This window comes from Gymnoscopelus braueri, assembly GCF_963280865.1.
Source record: "Gymnoscopelus braueri genome assembly, chromosome: 14".
NCBI lineage: Eukaryota > Metazoa > Chordata > Actinopteri > Myctophiformes > Myctophidae > Gymnoscopelus > Gymnoscopelus braueri.
In genome coordinates, this window is record NC_137619.1 from 31,033,332 (window position 1) to 31,052,295 (window position 18,964).

The following is an 18,964-nucleotide window of genomic DNA, read 5'->3' on the forward strand; positions in this document are numbered from 1 at the left end:
GGAATTCGTATTGCGAAGTAAAGCACAGGTTTGTGGGAAAGGTTTAGAATGAAGATATACAGTACCAGGATTGAATCGCTGATGAATAGTACACAACATGAATAATAGTGATCAGTGTTTACAGCGCATGTGCGGTAAGACTCCCTAAGCTCTGAGGGGGATCTCATCTCACACAGTAGATACCACTACCAGGTACCAAGAATGTACTGCCATTGTGTAATACCTCTTTTGAACCGTACTTAATCCTTTTTTCTAACAGGAGCATGTCATTATTCCTGCTAGAGGTATGATTTCCATAAATTAATTAATCCATAATTTGAAAATATACACTACCTAAGAATCCCAATTCTGGTTGTTAGCAATGTGTAAAAAAACATGTGTCTTTTAAGAACTGATAGTGATACGTTTACAGTAGTGGTGTATATGGACATATTCAAACATATATATATAGTTAACCGCTATACCCCATTTTATACTTTGTCATACAATGGTGTCACACAGCCGAAATAGCCAATCTACAAGCTCACAAGACTGTGAGTTCATTCTCTTAAGGGGCTGTCTCATCCTTTTGAACTCATGGTGAGTGAGCCTAGTGACTCGTCTCTGCCGTGCTTTCCCCTTTGTCTGCTGGACAGCAACATCTGGGATGCTGTTTATTTACTTGATATCACAGTTGCCAGGCAACCCTGCAGGCGTCGAGATGAGAAGCCATTTTGGAGAGGACAAATTATGCTGTGGAAAGAAACATGAAGACAGGTGTTGATTTTGTGTAACCCCCTGCCACAGAAATTGCGTCGAGTTTAATCAGGTTTTCAAGTGTTAATGGAAAGTCCCCCTTGAAATCAACATAAGATTGACATTGCTACTTATTTTCACTTTGGTTAGGTTTGAATAGATTTAGTTATTGTTGTCCATGTGGACTGGACATTGATAAATGGGGGGGGGGGGGGGGGCTAGTTACACAAGCAACAACTCTATGAGGTGGGGTGACCACAATGATGAAAAGAATATCAAGATCTTAAAACACATTGCAAAGAAAATGAAAGCCATTTATTAGCCAAAAACATGCTTTGCCTGGTGTGTCCCTTAGTCTTAACAGAGACACAGGTACTATATAACGGGTCAGTAGGCCAAAAAATCTGGAAGTTCTGGTGTCAGCGCTGATACAGTAAGCGGACGCTCCGACTTCCCCAATCCTTCCGTAGTGATTAGATATCATTGTAGTCTCACAGAAGCAGTTCAAGTGTTACTCTTTGGTGACTGAAGCCTTTTGCCATGATGCCATATTGCTTTATCCCATTCAATCCGGTCATTTTAAGATTTCTTTGGCTATTCAAAAATAGCAGATCTACAAGCTCAAGCTAAGAGCTTGTAGATCTGCTATTTTTGTAAAATCGTTATAATTTGTGCAAATCTTTGAATATATATTTTTTAAAGCAAACATTTGTAAAATATTTTGTTCCAGGGACACCCCGAAACAAAGATCTGAGTTACAATTGTTTGCTTTTATATATATATTCAAAGATTTGCTCAAATGTTCATGATAAAAAAAAAATAGCAGATCTACAAGCTCATGAGCTTGTAGATCTGCTATTTTGTTAATAGCCAAAGAAATCTAGAATGACAGCGATGCGTTCCCGCATTGAATGGGTTAGTATGCCAGGGCAGTGTACAATGGAAGACACTGAAGTGTTAGCTTGTGTTTTCATTTTGGTCTCAAATGTAATCGGTCTCATCAGATGAAAGGCGATACACATAGGCAGAAACATCCCTTCTGTCCACCAGGTAGGTTTGATTGGTGAGGACAGCCATGACATTGAATAACCCATGTTTAGGATGGTATTGATACTGTATGACCTCTGAGGCCCAGTTTGTTGTTTGCTATCCATAATTTAAAAAAGGGAACAAACAAACATGTTTTTTTGTTTGGCTGCTGCTATGCATTAAAAGAAGCATGTCAATTTATATCGTGAGAGCGGATGTTCCCTTTTTTTGATTATGCATTTAAGAATCTGCATCCGTAATTAATCTAAGTGTTGTGAGTTGAGCGTGCCAATCTTTTGGACTGCTTTGAGATCCAAACATCTGCGTTAGATATTTGGCCTACGATTTGTCATTATTGTATGGGTGTGTTTGCATGCATTAATTGCCTGCATTTGCATAGTGGTATCTATTTGTGTTTATTGTTATTGCAGTCTCATCTCATGAGGAAATGTCTCAAGCCTCACCAGTTACTTCATCCCAATTTAACAAACTCAAAACAGAAATCAATGAGTTCAAAAACTGTAGTTACATTTTGACTAAATGTTTGGGGAAAAAATAGCTTATTAAAGAAACCTATATATCAGGAAGATTATCCCACTATAAAATGAGGAAACCTCTGCCCTCCCTTCTCTCTGTCTGTCCTCATCCATTTTTCTCCCCAGTGGGTTGTCCAATCAATCTGAACTTACACATTGGCATATGAATGGAGTGAGGAATCCATTTCTTTTGACTGGTGACTCGGAGCAGTGCCATGGATAATTGATTGGCAGGTGTTTCGTATTGTCTAGTTGTGCTCTCCTCTTAACTTAAGTAGTATGCCTATGTACCTAGGCTCAGGGACACACACACACACCCACACCCACACATGGCAAGTAGTAGAGCCAAGGCTGGGCTGCATGTAACCTTTAATTACAAAACGGTCTGATTGTGTTGGCAACAACCCACAGTCACACTCAGCTTGCTGACATGACCATATGCACTTACAGTATGTGTGTGGCTGTTCATTTTTCTCCTCAGTGAGTTGATACCTTAAAATTCACTAAAGCTGATTTTCTGCAAATAGTTTGTGTGTGTGCACTGCACATCCCTGGGTATAATGGAGTAGTTTGTTGTTACTAATGAACATTGGCTTGTATCCACAGATATTGGTGATTGTAGATTTAAGTTTGTTGTTCAGATGGGATGCGTTACTGTATCAGTCACAAGAGCATTATGTCATGGTCATATTCTGTGAATGAGTCATAGTACTAGTCTATCACATCATTTCTTGATATTTTGAGTTTTCTTGATATACCTTCTGTGATAGCATATCAGCAGGCCATTCAGTTCATTTGTTTTAATGTCAAACAGAAATATCGCGACACGTTGTGTGATTGTAGACCTGCTATTTTAGCTATTTGTCCCCGCCACTGTTTTTTTTTTTTTACAAATAGAGTCCTGTTGGTATCGGTATTTTTTAACAGTGTATGTGAGGGGAGTGTGTTAGTGTTTAACTTTTTATGACTCCTGAGGCCGAGTCATTAGCTCTGTGTTGAATCAGCTGAGAGCTGCACCACAGAGCTCTGCAAAGCACCATGGGGAAAGAGGCTGCTGTGAGGACAACATCCTGCATGCCTTTTCCCTCCACTTAATAGGAAGTGTAGTTCCTCCAAACTAGTTGTAGTCCTTCCAAAACAGGCCAGAGGGCCTACAGTATATCTCAAATTTGGCTCCAACATTAAGGCAACTTGCTGTCGTTCAGTAATTGCGTGCATGGAAAGGTTGGGTTGCGATTTTGGAAACTTGGAAATGCATACAAGAGGCTTTGATTGAAAAAAGATGCCACACCATTTGCCAGTCCAGGCAGAGTTGAAATATGCTGACAGTGATTTCCTTTTCCGGGTGATATATTGCTTCTTGGCAATTTGACTGTCATAAGTACTCATTTGTCTTCGTATTAATTCACAATGGCTCCTTTATTTCTCTTAAAGAAAACAGTCATAATTTCTTACAGAATCCTATCCTGATCGCTGGCAGGAGAGTAAAAGAGTTTGAATATTGGCTCATTTTAATGCTTGTTTCACTTATAGTCCTCACCTTCTGTGCGCTCCACTAGCTCTTAGTCCCCTTGTCATTATTGCTAGTCCACAGGGATTTGTCAAAGCAGGCGCTGTGATTTTTAGAGATTTAACTCGTGCCTTTGGGGTTTCTCTGTGTTCTTCATGCTCTAAAAAGCCTCTGTCTTCATGCAAATCCTTTGGTATGAATTGTTTTGTTTTTCGATACTTACACTGTGGCATAAGTCATGGGGGTACCAGATGTGCATAGACACTCACTGCCCATATCCTTTGGTGGTTGTGGATGGATTGTGCTGTGTTTGAAGGATGTGAGCCATGAGCCACGCTGTCACACATCAGATAGGTCACTGTGATTTGCTAGCCTTGCTAGAATTAATCCTCTTTTAACGATCACCATATAAGGCCAAGTCATATAGACTAGGGTTTGTCTGTATATACTGTATGTGACTGTTCCCATAAAAAGGAGACTAATCACAGTTCATGCTACATGACGTCATGAAACAGAACAGTCTCCAGCCATAATGAATAGTCTGCACCAGGAAATGCTGGTAAAACAAAAGTGAATCGCAAAAGAATGACAATTTGATTGTAGATGAAAATCTATGCACATAAAGCCATAATTTCATTCTCTTTCTGTGAATCTTAGTCACTCTAACATGGTTAATGTGAAGCACTTTTGTTATTGGTGAAGTAAATCGCTATTTCCATTTGGCCAACGCATAGACCACCACACTAGTGCCCACAAGCAACCAGCTTTTGTATAATGCCACTGAACGCCGCAGTATGATTTGTATGGATTTGTTCACAAACTGCACACAGTAGTAACTGTAGTATCGATAGTTTAAGATTGGACAGGAAGGACATGATCATTATTAGATTTCTATGTCATTAACTTTTTTACTGGTCCATTCAAGTTGTATATTTCGCAAGAAGTTCAAACATTTTACTTTACCATTGTATTGTCTGTTGTTTCACATCAGGCCCAGTATCTCTTTTCTCTGAATCTTTTCTCTGAATGTGGTTAACTATGGAACGAAGCCATCATCCTAGTGCTCCAACCCTGTTTACATTCCTTGGCCCCCCCCCCCCATTCCTTGTCCCCCCCCCCCCCCCCCCAACAATACTGAATTTCCCACTCTGAGTTACTCTATCCACAACATAATGGATACCAGAGCCCAATTAATCCACCAGTGCTAGACATCCTTCATGCTCTCCAGGCAGCGTAACTTTACGTGCTGTCATTTCATTTCAGTGCATGCCGTGGTGTGGAGTTTTTTTGGCCAGCTGAATTATTGCCTTTAGCGCATTACCAGCGCAATGCTAATGGGTGTGTGGGTCTGATTAACTGCATCCCTCTTGTTTATTTTGTATCATTAATGGAGACGTCAGAGATCACCACTCATAAGTCAACGTCACGTTATTCGCTCCATTATCTCGGCGAAAAATGTCTGCGGACAGTATTGATTGCGACATCTGATGTGTGCTAAGAGGTCTCCGTGTTGTAATTCCTCCGTGATCCTTTTACAATCTGCTATGCTGGAAGGAAGCAAGGAAGGAAGGAGCACTATGCTGTCCTCATATAACCTGCAGCTCATTTCATCCATGCACTCATTTGTTAGTAACTTATTTTCCACTGCCATTCTAAAGCCTTGCATTTTGTCACTTGGAAATCTCTTTTTCAAGTGACAAACACACGACACGGCCATATGACAAAGTGTAAAATAGGCTTAACACTTCAAGATATTCTTCATGTCATCTAACTCCATGATATTTATCAGTATAGATAAATGAGAAGAAAAAAAATTAAAACAAAATTGAATTTATTTTAAAGGTTCTTTCGCATGAAGAGTTTGTGTGATAAATTCACCCGAAATTGTATTTTAGAGTTGTTTGTGGGTGTACATTGATACAGAGCGTGCATTACACGCCGATAAAGCGAGTAAGCAACAAAATGTTCTTCCCCAAACAACGTTGATTTTTCACTGTGAATAAAAGCATTAACCTGTATGACTGACTGACTGAGACATCAACTGTATGAATAATTTGATGCGAAATATTTGCAGATGAATTTTTGATCTTTTTTTCCTGTCACGCTTCTGGTGTGTAAAGACCTTAAGTATCAGAGGACAACGGCGAAATTACCCTGCCATAAGAGTGCAACAATTCAATTGACGTCATTGCATTACAATTGTTTTGATTCAGATGGCGTCTTTGTGAAGCTGTGAGGTCTTGGTAGTATATCGTCATGGTTGGCTGATGCCTGTTGTACCGTGGAGACCTGGAGCTAGTGCTGCGTTTGTAGGAGTGGATCTCTGGTGTCCTCCCCGTAACCGTAGCTTAATGTACCCCAGAGCTCACGGGACGCCCTAATAATGTACACCCCCCCAGTCTGCTTCCCCCTCCCTGGTTCTCCCACGGCCGGTCTGCACGCCACGCATCGGCCAACAGGATGTTTTGCTCTCTCAGTGCTGCTGCATGATCCTCGTGTTTTCACTCACACCGTGCAACAGATTCCTCTGAATCCCCAGCCCCAGATGCTCACATACTGTACATACAGAAATCTGTGTTGTGATTTGTGTTCTTTTTTCACTGTTAAATTGTGTTTACTTATTGTTGATTTGTATGTAAAGGAGCAGTAAGTGATATTCTATAGAGTGTTTGTTCAGTTAGAGGGGTCTCCCTGTCTCTCCAGCTCATTAGTTAACAGAAAATGCAGTTTCAGTTTGGGATACCAATTTTATCCAGTCAGGAGAGAGAAGTGATGACACAGAGACATGAGGAGACAACATTTTAACTGGAACACAATAATATTGAAGGTGATAAATGGGTACTCTCTTCTGATTGGGTGAAAATGGCAACCCAACTGAAAATGTGTTTCTGTTTATTAGAGCTGGAGCGATGGGGAGACCCCTGTTATTGAACAAACACTCTATAGTTATAGTAATGATGATTACTATCTAAATATAAAGTTTTAACATTTACACAAAAAACGTTTTGTTTTTTAATCAAAAAGTATCACACTATCTTTAACACTAATTGAACTGCTAATTCTTCCCAAACTATTTAGGCATTTAGCTGAATTATAGTTACTTAGAACAAGGGAAAGTGCAGCTCAAGTGCAAAAATACACAGCAAAATGAGCATTTAACTCAAAGAGTGTATAAATGTTTTTAATGGATCTATACTTATTTAACCACATGAACCCTAGTGTTCCTATTATAAGGCGAACATTCAGCAAAGATAGCAGATCTACAAGCTCACATTGCAGCCTTGTATAGGCTATTTTTGGTGAGATTTGGTGTAGGGGGGAAAAAGGAGGGAACCATGTATAGACTTCTAGGGGACCCCTGTCAACCAAGTATATTGAGTTTAAGAAGTGGTAAATTAACACTCAAGATGTACTGTGTAGTGACAAAAGCTGAGAAAATATGTAAAACAAAGTCTGACAAACTGGTTTTCTCTTTCTTTTTTTTATGGCCACATTCATACTTACTGCCCTGCTGGTGGTGGTTGCTCCGTTTTTGTGCTCGGTTTCAAACCATCTCAAATGTCACAAATGTAGTAGCTATACATCTGTCTCTGTGCAGGCACACATCCTGCTACAAGTAGAGTGGAGTGTTTTCTATTTTGTGTGCCTTGCATCATTTCATGCCTAGTCCAGTAAATGTTTTTCTTTCCCTCCGTGCATAATGAGAGGTCCCCGTCATATAGCCAGCCAGGAGCTGTACAAGCTGATGACAGCTCAAATGATAGATTGATGAATTATATGGTGGGTAGAATTCAAAGGCACACAGCTTTCTGGGCATATTTCTGGTCCTATTGTGTTCATGCATTCAGGGGGATGTTTGACATTAGCATTTTAATTTTACCAACTTCTTTTGCACTTTATTCCTGTCTGTTTCTAATTTAGGTCTGGCAGCAGAGAGACATTCTTTGAGGGATGTAGTTTTGTTGAGTTTTTATACAAACACAGAGGTTGGACAGAAAGAGATTGTATGTCTGTGTGTTTTAGTGGAGCAATATTCATTCTAATATGACTTTGGATGTTCCCAGATTCATTTATGTTCCTTTGGGTATCTCACACTTAAAGCTTCTAATGAAAAACCCATGAGAAAAGACACAGGAGAAGAGAAAGTGGTTTTGCGAGCCGAGGCAGAGTCTATGGGATATTGCTGCGTTCATCGTTTGTGATTGTTTTGGTTCTTAACAGGAAACAGTTGTAACAAGTGCTTTCCTAATCCCTTATTGCTCCTGGCCACCCAGGAACCAGATACTTAAATCAGGACTGTTCTCTCCGTCCTTATCATTCCACTTCAATGCTGGATGGATGATATTATCTAAAACCCGAACCTGAGTTATAAATACTTCCACTTCCTATCACCACCACATCAGCCTGCTCCTTTTCATTTCTTAACTTAACAACATTCCTTTGTGTGACTCCTTTTAAGACATGAAGATTTTCTGACCGCTATTGATTAGGTGTGATAAATAAAACTTGCATACTTACCTCAGTTCAGTCTGAGAGTAACAACAATGGCTACCGCCATTGTTGTTACTGTAAGTTACTCCACCATGTTCAAACCTTGCTCCCAGTACAGTGCAAGCTGACCTTGGACTGGCCAGTGTTTACTATCTCCTTTGCTTTTAAATATTTCCTGTCAATTCCATTTGATTTCCCCAAATGGTTTAACACTTTATGTGTGCCTGCTGGAGAAAATGTTGCCTAAACACAAAAATCATCATTGTGAGTGACGTCCAGTATTCTGTTATTAATTTGGAAGTGTCACAATTAGGAAAAAACAACCGTAGCTCTCATGTGAACACATCTCTATAAATTGTTTCCTTTCATGCATCGCTGCTCTACAAAGCAGTAAGCTTGTGAAAACTGGATTTGACATAAAGTGAGTTTAGCAGCACAATGGAATACCACCCATGACTTTAGATACTGCGTTTGTGTCAAAGTATCTGGTAACGATGTGTTGATTTCAGCATGCTGTTGTCCGTAATGAGGATGTGCAACACATTGAGAAGCACAAGCAATGATGGAAGGCTGACGGTACTGTAGCAGGCTGGAATTCTTCTGTCATTCCTCTGCTGTCCAAGATAAGTGTTAGGCCGTTTACGCTAGTATTACACTTGGAAAACGTTGAAACATTGTTCTAATACACAACGTTCTCAAGACTTAGCCCCAGCTACTCCCATTCTAAACAATGATCCACATGGAGATAATAATTTGTTTCCATTGTCGGTATGGAAGGGAGGGGGCCCTGTTTGAGCTTGGCGTAGACTGTAGTGTTATGATGTGAAATGTACTGGCCTTTACCGTGGGTAAGGCAGGCCCTCATGTGAAACAGCTGTGGAGTAGGAAGGGGCTGGTTTGGGAGCCTGTACACGATTATGTGTTTAACGTGCACAATCTAGGCATTACTACATCACTAGGGGCCTTGCCGTCTTGTCTGTTTTGCAAAAGAAAACCAGTGGTCATTAATTTGCTGTGTTTGAAACTTTTAAAACACGGTGTTGATGGGAAAAGTCATAACAATGCATTTCACACCCAGGGTTCACATAATTGTTGTCATACAGAACTGTGTGCCCTAAGACTGGCAACATATGCTCTTCCTATACAGAGCCTTTTTAATGATAAATATGACAAATTTTTATTTAGCAAGCATTACATTATGGGAAAAAAATTACGTTTATTTATTCAACTTCAGATGTGTAAAAAAAAAAAAAATGTCATGATTTTGCCATCATTGACCACTGGGCTCCAGAACATTCTCAGACTGTCTGACACCATATCAGCTGTCAGTTACTGTAAAGACAAAACCAATACAACTGTAAAGCTTACATTTGTACTGTATATCCCAACGATGTCTTGAACGAAATTGTATAGTATGTTGTACAGTTTATGTTGCTGAATTCATTAACCCATTAAAACCGGGAAAGCATCTGTGATTTTAGATTTTAGCTATCTATATATAGAAACATAAGTTTTTCAGAAAACTCTTAGGATTTAGAATACTGGTTTAGAACAACGGTTCTCAAAAATAGCAGATATACAAGCTCAAAGTGTGTCACTTCGGGCCGTGCTGCGAGCTTGCATATCTGCTATTTTAGAAAAATCTTGAAAGTGTTCGAAAAATGTCGAATCATTTAGATTTTTTTTAACACCTCCTCAATTCTGGGGTGGTCCCTGGCACAAAACATTTTCAGATGGGGGTCCGCGGCCAAATACATTTTGGGGGTCCTTGGCACGGAGAAGCTTGAGAACTAGGAAGGAACTACAGATTTAGAAGTGTAGAATCGGCCTCAGGTCTTAATGGGGTAAAACCACACCAAATAGGGTCTACAAGCTCACTTGTGACCTCATTAAAGAATGATCGATATTCCTTCATCATAGTGGTAGCGCAAAGTATCATTCTACTGTATGCTTGTATAGATTTCAACCAACATTAATACGTTTCCACCCAACTCATCTAGGCCATTAATCACTCTAAAAGCTGATATGTCTTGGTCATTTAAAAAGCATAATTAAAAGCATTGTTCTCTGAAACATGGTGGGGCTTTTGGTCCACCTAATCATAACATCACATTCTTGTCATTACGCCGAGACCAGTATTTATTTATGACAGTAAGAGCCATACCAGCTCCGCTGCTGACCCAGATTTGCTCAGAGCATTAAAACCATCTTGAGTACACTGACTGAAATGCATCATTACCATCCCAGCACACACTAGCTTTCCCAAATGAACACTAGAATTCTCCTCGGAGTACAGTTATGTATTTAACATCACGAGAGCTGCCTGCCGCAGTCCAAAGAACTTGCAGATGTGACGGGTGAGACAAAGCCTTGACTCGCTGTGATGGTTGGCTCGCTGTCCCTGTTCGACTTACTATACCAGATGAGGGAGCTCCATGTTTTTCTCTCTCTTTCCCTGGAAAGTTACTTTAAAACGACAGAGGCCTCGTAGTCTGCTCAATGTCAGTCAGGTGCCTGGTCCTGTAGCTCTGTTGAGTTCATGTGAGCCCTACTATTATCCAAAACTCAATTTATGCTCCATTGCATGATGGTGTCGCTGGCTGAAAAGAACAGATCTTCAGGCTCACAATGTGTCACAATGCGACATCGTGCAACAAAGTATAAATTATCCAATACAGACACTAATGTTTTTTATTTAAAAAGAAGTGCAGTAGCATTCAAAAGAGGTGAAAATCACGTCCGAATGTGGTATGATCATCACCCATTAACAGCTACCAAAAACTGTTTTCACTGGATCCGTCAATTTATTGCATTGAAGCTGTAACCCAAGCAAAGGGATTACAGAAAATCACAAAAAAAGGAGTGATATCAATAGACGAGGCCAACCACAACACCCTAAGGAATGGTGATCCACAAAGCTCCGGTCATAATAATGTGAAGATCGTAATACCCTGACACTTCCTGGACCCGAGCATGATTTTTGGCTTTGTTACTGTTACACTGTATGTTTAACATTGAACGGCTCCATGTGGTTATACTGTACATTGTTTTTCATTTTCTTTTTCTGTCTCTCTTACAGCTGCCTCTGAGGGTCGAGTTAATGGCGGAGAGGATTTCTTTCAGAAGGTGAGTGCATGGTGTGCTGTCGGACTGTGCTTGCAATCGCTTTGGGATAATGTTCTAAGCCAGTGGTTCCCAACCTTTATTGCTCGAGACCCAAAAGAGAAATTTGATGTCTCCCCGGGACCCAAACTAGTGAAAATTACTATTTTCACGACCTCATAAACATTTATTTATTTATAGAATTTCTTAGATTTTTTGGAAGTTTCAGAAATTCTCTGCATTTTTTTATGTAACTTTCTATTTAATTTCTGAACGTGTTTTTCTTATTTTTGAAAATGTTTTAATAATAATTACACATTTTCTGTAGTAAAAGAAAAAAAAACGGGGGATAAAGTATATTTACTCGTGACCCATAAAAATGGGACCGTGACCCACAAAAGGGTCCTGACCCACTGTTTGTGAAACGGTGTTCTAACCCACTGAGAAGAGAACTTGGCTCCAGACAGTTGTAAGGGAGCAGATGTCAGCTGTGTCTCCAGTTGGTCATAATTGCGGATCAAAACGTAAGAGAAATGCATTGGAATGGTACCGATGTAAAACCTGACCATGCAATGCATCTGACGAGCACTTTTGACCTCAGTGCCTGTTTCAGCTCGTCATTGTATAGAATAGATCTTCTGTACAATTAAAGTTTAGTCTTTTATTTCCCAGGGAAAGAACAGGAAAGCGTTTATATGCCAAGCGCTGTCTCACCAAATAGTCTTTGTTGCAAATATAATGAGGATTGGCTGGTCGATACACTCAAAAACTACTGTAGAGCAAAGAGGTTGGTTTTGCGGTAAGAAGCCTCCTGGATCTGATATGGCCTTTGAGGTCGCTTTTTTTTCTTCCCCAGAACATTTTTTCTTTAAGACAGAGAAGCATATAATATTCGTCATTTATCAAGGGATTGTACATTATACTGATTTTATGCCCACAAAAACTCCAAGCAGTAGGATTGACATCTCGTGTGGCTTCTCAGTAACTGATGAGCATTGTGGTGTATTTTCCCCTCATCTTTTTTTTATTTCAAACCATCGTGTGCGATAGATGCAAGCAAAGACAACATGTGCAAGTCTCATTATGCAGCCAATATTTGTATATTGGCTAGGTTATGTACTTTTTAAGGAGAAGTTCACCCAAATAATTACTTAACATCTATTGTTTACTCACCCTGTGATGTCTTGAATACAAGGAGAATTTTCGTTTCTATAACATTCCTTTACGGTGAATTGAATTAAAGTTCATTAAAAAGTAAAATTTCTGCAACATAAAGTGATGTTTTAAAAGTAGTGATATTCTACTGGATAGAAGACACTTGGGATCACACTGTGAGTGTTGTTTTGGACTTTATAATCCAATTGTTGATATAGTTTTGCTGCTGTTAATCTTGGCCTCAATTTACTTCAAATAAGCAAGTATTTTCTTTGTTTTTAGAAGGAATGTTATACAAACAAATTCTCCTTGTATTCAAGACATCACGGGTTGAGTAAACGTTAGAAATAAAGTCTTTTTTGGGTGCATTACCATTGTTATCCAAAATACTGCTTTAATTAAGTGCTGTACTGTACAGTATGTCTTCAAGTTTCATTTCAAAATGCAACATGTGCGCACACCAATAAGAATCGTACCATAACCTGCATTTTAAGTGTTGGCATGAATTTAGACTCATGCATACGCATGAGTCTTCTGCGTGTGTAGAAAGTAGATGTGGTTGTTATCTTTTTTCTTTTGTGTCATGTGATCAGAGATCATTTTCAAGGTTTTCCGTGAGACATAATTGAACTTTGATGCCAGTTATTACGTACAGTAGGTGTCTTGATAATTATGTGAAAGTAAACGCCCTTGTGTCTGTGCTCACTGGCTCCTGTTTAAAATCTGGTTTCCTGGATAAGCTTGAACTCCCTCTATACTGTAGTCTGTTAATGGACTGTAATGAAATGAATGATGGACAGTGGTTTGTTATAGCATTCTCCTTTTGTCTATTTTCCGTCTCTATTTTCTGTTAGGAGGTCAGGAAGCTGAGTTGAAATGTCAAAGAGAGAGGCAATTTAACTGTCCCCGTCTCCCCGTAGTCGTGCTCAAAAACCAAGAAATGCGAACCAGGCGCCATCAAATTCCACTCGCCGGGATTTTAAACATGAACTCTGGATGTGTTTGGTCTCGGCCTCTTGCTTTGGTTTGGGGAAAACAGTGGTGTTTAAAGCTTAAGATATCCGCTGACAGTATCGAGCTCACTCAACATAGTCAGCTGACACAGTGTAGTCAGCACTGGTGCTTTGGCTTGGCTAGTGATGGTTTCAAAGCCTCCGAATTGGATACTTTCACAGCTCTTTTGTAAGGATGGTGCTTATTAGAGGTTAAATTGTCAATAATTATACATTATAGTGCAGCTGTTATGCTTGGCAGCCTGGGAAGCGCTGCGCTGAAGTCATGTTTTTATTGTAGAATTTCCGTCTGGTTAACTCTGTATAGCTGCCCTCTGATAGCATGATCACCATACACACCCAGTTTAAGACGGGAAAACACACCCTGACATCAGGATCTGAGGGGATCATTTCAAAAGTAAATGGATGAGGTGTGCAGAGTGCCTTGAAGTTGACGAAAGTGGAAACTTTTAGTTGGTCGCCTTCCTATACTTTCACATGCGCACAGGCACACACACACACACACACACACACACACACACACACTTATTGAGACTAATTTATTACATTCTAAACACTGCAAATCCCTCCCTCCCCCCACATACTGTATAAGCAAACATATGATCATCTGTGAAGCTGTACACAAGCATACATAACATTTTCAGACTTTACAAGACTTTATTTGACTGTTGGCCCACTATTGCTTCTAGTCAAAGATGTGGAGTGCAGCAGTTGACTATTGAGAGTGAAAACAAAACAATCCACCGCTCTCTCTCCCTGGCCTGGTCTCTGTGGTCAATCAACCCTCTTACTCACTGTCTGTTTGACTTCCTTTGAGTCCAGAGCAACGTTTTTATAATGGAGAGCAGGCAGTCCGCCCTCCTTGTCAAACACTTTCTTTAGTCACTGAAAAAGCAGCAGGGCTTGCCTTGCAGACAAAGTGGGATCACAATGCTGAAAGCGGCGCTGCTGAGAAATGAACCAAACGTCAATCCCCGTGGCCCACAGAATCTCCCTCTTCCCGTACATGTTCCTCTCCTTCCTCTGTCTTTGTCTCTCTCACGCTCTCCTCTTTGCCTCTTTCATGAACTCCCCCCCCCCCCCCCACACACACACACACACACTGTTTTCTTATTGTCTTCTCTCTTAGACTATTGAGCAGTTAATGTACAGAACAGGGGATTTTTCAGCTGACACCAAAAAAAACCTTGGACCAATGAATGCAGTTTAGCTTTCGGGCTTCTAAATCCTGAGTTATGTGTAGTTGTGCACGCCACGGGTGTCATGCACTGGAAATAGCCAATCTACATGCTCACAACGCGTTGCAGCGGGACACGCTGTGAGCTTGTACACTGGATCAGCTATTTTCGGTGCATGACACTCACGCGCAACTAAGTATAATTCAGGTGTAACTGTTGGAGTGGGATAACATGGCATGCACCATTGGGCCGTGAGCCTGTGATGATCTGAAAAAAGGGACATTTTAGAGCAGATAGCAATGGACCACAGAGAAGCTTTGGAAAAACATTGAGGTGACAGATGCTTTTGGGCCCCAGAGCCAGCACCCTTCAATCGCCCCCCCACCATCCATTACTCCTTCCCCAGGGTTGTGGTTCTGTAAATAATGCCAGGCTTGATATACAACTGCCAATGCACTCAGATCTCAGCCCAGACAAAAACTGCTTCATTAGTTAAGAAGCCCTGAATTACCATCTACAATTTGTCCCTGAGATGGAGCAAAGAGGAAACCGTTTAACTGCCATGGTCGTATGTTTGGTTTGCCAGAAAATTAAAGACGGTGAGAGGAAGGAGAAAGTAGCAAATTCTGTAAAAGATTGGATAAATATAGTGCTATCACAGCAGAACACATAAACAGATATGTCTGTTTAAAGTTTAGTGGTTGCATGTACTGTAAAGCAGTTCCTCATGTCCATGCAGAGTATCCTCTTCCTGATGCGTTTAAACGGTAGGATGTTTTTACGCAGGTGACCTTGTAACGCAGGTTACTCTCTCTCAGCCCTGTGCACACGGTTAGCTCTGCCCTAAGGTAGAGAGGTCTACACCCCACAGCCACAGGGCTCATGGTGGGAGTTGAAATCCCGTGGGGATGGACATGGCTTATTGTGCTGCTCCCATTTCTGCCTTTTCTTCACAGGCCATCTCTCAACTCAATGCAGAACACTGCACGCGCACACACACACACACACACACACACACACACACGCATGCACTCGCGCATGCACTCGCGCATGCATATCCCAGCTGAATCAACAGCTGCACCATTGCAGGACAGGACAGGAAGCAGGTCTTACTCCTGCCATGTTGTTTGCTGTTGTGCCCCCCCCCCCCCCCTACACGCACACATGCACACAGAGTCACGTGTGTGCAACATATGTGCCATTTTTCATGACACGGGTCTTAATGACATCCTGTTTGATTTGAGTTACAGCCTTGCACATGTCTACCTGCACCTAGCACCTCACTATGAACCAAACATCTCCTCCCCCCCCAAGGTCTAGCTGGCCATGAAACGGATCACAATCATAGACCTGCATATATATATATTCATATGCATTTATTCCTTTCAAAACAGGGCAGATTGGAAGAGAAAAGGCAGAATGGAACGTTAAATGTATAGTTAACCTAATTTGTGCAATTATCTTGACCTATTTGAAAGGTATTTGACGGCCTCTTCATAAAAATAAACGCCATCCACCCTTTAAAATGGTGTGTGGTCTGCCAGAAATCACTCCCATCTGCGAGTTCCTGCCAAAAACAGCATCGCTGGACAGGAAACAAGTTCCACTGAACAAAACCCTATAGAAAAAAGTGAAGAGGGCGGCAGGAATAAGTTAAGACTCTTTAAGAAAATATAATTGCGTTTACCTGTATCAATATACGGCTGTCATTTTCAGCGTAAGCACCATTATTCCACCTACTGTATGCTTGCGTACGTTCCGCTCTGCTTCGTATTAACTGCATTTCCATATTCCTTCTTGGACAGGATTGGAAATAATTGGATCTAGAAATGTATGCTGGTCCGGTTTGATATAATTCTTCCTTTGCTTTATGGCTAACACTTGTTGCATAATTTCATCAACAATGTATTTTTTTTAAATATTGTGCCGTAACGTGGGCTTTTGTTGTTGTTTTGTCTAATTTTTGAGGGTCCTTATTACAGTATATATTTGCCACAGTGTTTTTTTAATGAAACTCCTCTGAGAGTTAGAGAATTCATTTTGCCCGAATAACAACCTTTCAGAGAATTGAGCTAAACGCCATTGTGACATAAAACAGAAACCTCTGCTATGGGCCCATGAGACTTATTAAAAAAAATAAAAAATCGGGGAGGTGAGGGAGAAAATTGTGGGAGGGGGTGTAAAGGAATTCCTCGACATCACTAGGAACATAATGTTCCAGAAATGTGGTGTTTTTGGATCATGCAGCTGACGGAGTCAACATGTGACTTTGGTTGATGGACGGAGGGAAAATCAGATTTAGCTACAGGGGGTCATTTTGATATATTGTACTGTATGATGCTCTCATAGATTCCTCAATACTGAAGACAGGGGGAGGGGACGACATGATGTAGATTGCAATCTCTCCTGTCTAGGACTAGCACTAAACTCAGGAAAACGGGGCTTATCAGATGTTGGTTTGGAGCCTAGATTTTGCTTGTGTGAAAAGCCATACAGACTAGAGTCAGTAGGCCTGGTACACACTGGTGTACTGTCTGTGGATGCTTAACCACTTCCTTGTACAATGATATGTGAAAATAGCCGATCTACAACTCGGAACACCTCACATTAGTGCTGCTATTTTCAGTGTGTTGTTAGGTTCTGGGGAAATGATCATATAAGATTTTGGAAATATCTTCCTTCCTCTATAAAGAGGTTCAAAGTGGTTAAAGCCTAATTTGTACAAAGTTATCAGCAAAAATGTGCCATATGACAAAATTGACTTTTCCGTTGATAAATTAGACTTGAAAATGCTAGTGACTGACGATACTAGTGATCACATTCATACAAAATGCTTCATTTATAAGGTTCCTGGTTCGGTCCATGGCTCCTCCTGTGTTAAGAGTCAAAGTATGGGCGCAGTGGTAAAGTCACTGCCCACCACCACGGAGGTTGTGGGTTCGAATCCACCGTGGGGCATCCGGCTTTGTCGTGCGTTTACACAAACACAATTGGCCCGTGTTCGGGGTAGGGAAGCCGGGCGGGGAGGGTGATATCGGTCATTGCACGTACTCCTACGGGCTAGGGCGGCACCTGTCAGTGGAGAGTGTTGAGCGGGAGGAGTAGGACGAAGGCTCTACGTCCTCCTGGTGGGGGCTCCTCACTGGCAGGTGGTGAGTCAGTAGGATACGACAGCAGTGACAACACAGAGATGTGTGTGGGGAGGAATTAATTGGCATACTGTAACAACTACATTGGGGAGAAAAAGGGGTACAAATATAATTGGCTACTCTAAATCAAATAAAAAAATCACACCCAGTGTGAAGAGAGTGGTGCCTTTGAATTAGTGTAACTGGTTGCATCCTTGTGTTGCAATCAGCTGCAGCTGTTGAGGCCGTGCTCAAACGGACGGACGGACGGACCCACACACACACGGTCAAGTGTAGGAGTGGCTGGCACCACTCAAAATTAAAAAGACACTGAACCCCTATCTGCTCTAGATGAGCGTGCCAGTGTGTACGGGTGAATGTGAAGCGCTTTGGATAAAGGCGCTATACTGTACCATTTTTAAGTCTGAAAGAGAGGTGGCCATATTCTCCCTGTATCCAAAATATGATGTTGCTGTGTGTTACTCAGTAGAAACCAGGAGTGACTACAGTAACACAGTCGAGGGATTGTATGACAATGACTCCTTGGCACGATTCTAAGGTGCCATTAGAGAAAGATAATGCCCCAAGACCTGCATCAAGGGCCAACATCTGATGAGCGAAGAGGAACTCTACAGACACATTTCTTATACAAATGTGTTTTGCAATGAATATTTGGCTGACCGCACTCTTTTATGAGTTCCAGTGAGGAATGCAAACAACATTTTTTGTTTTGTTTAAAAGGACAGAGAATTCAAACTCATTGTTTTTGGTTGTAAATGTTCTACACCAGCAAATCTAAAAACAAAACTGCACTTACAGGTGGCTTTAATAAGGTCAGTGCTCCTTACCTAATGCTGCTTTCCAGTGTTAAGATATTATTTTGTGGTCAGCATTTACGGTTGATTATATCAGGGGTTCCCCATTGCTTTACATGCCAAGCACCCCCAAACAGCTATAGCAGCTGGTTTCAGCCCACAGCACTTATTGCGAAATGGCTTAAAAGAAAATGGCCAAAAGAGCAAATTGTGAGCTTACAACATGTTGCATCACGATGGATTGTGAGCTTGTAGATCTGATTTTTGAAAAT

General features: G+C 41.0%; 1 protein-coding gene across 3 annotated transcripts in view; it reads left to right on the forward strand.

The window, feature by feature from the left end:
* Window positions 1–18,964, forward strand: part of bicc1a (BicC family RNA binding protein 1a) — an 84,679-nt gene that overhangs the window by 9,772 nt on the left and 55,943 nt on the right. For all 3 annotated transcript variants that reach the window (XM_080449885.1, XM_080449886.1, XM_080449887.1), the window contains exon 2: window positions 11,381–11,427. In XM_080449885.1, coding sequence (XP_080306011.1) covers window positions 11,381–11,427 — 47 coding nt within the window. The remainder of the gene's footprint in view (window positions 1–11,380; window positions 11,428–18,964) is intronic.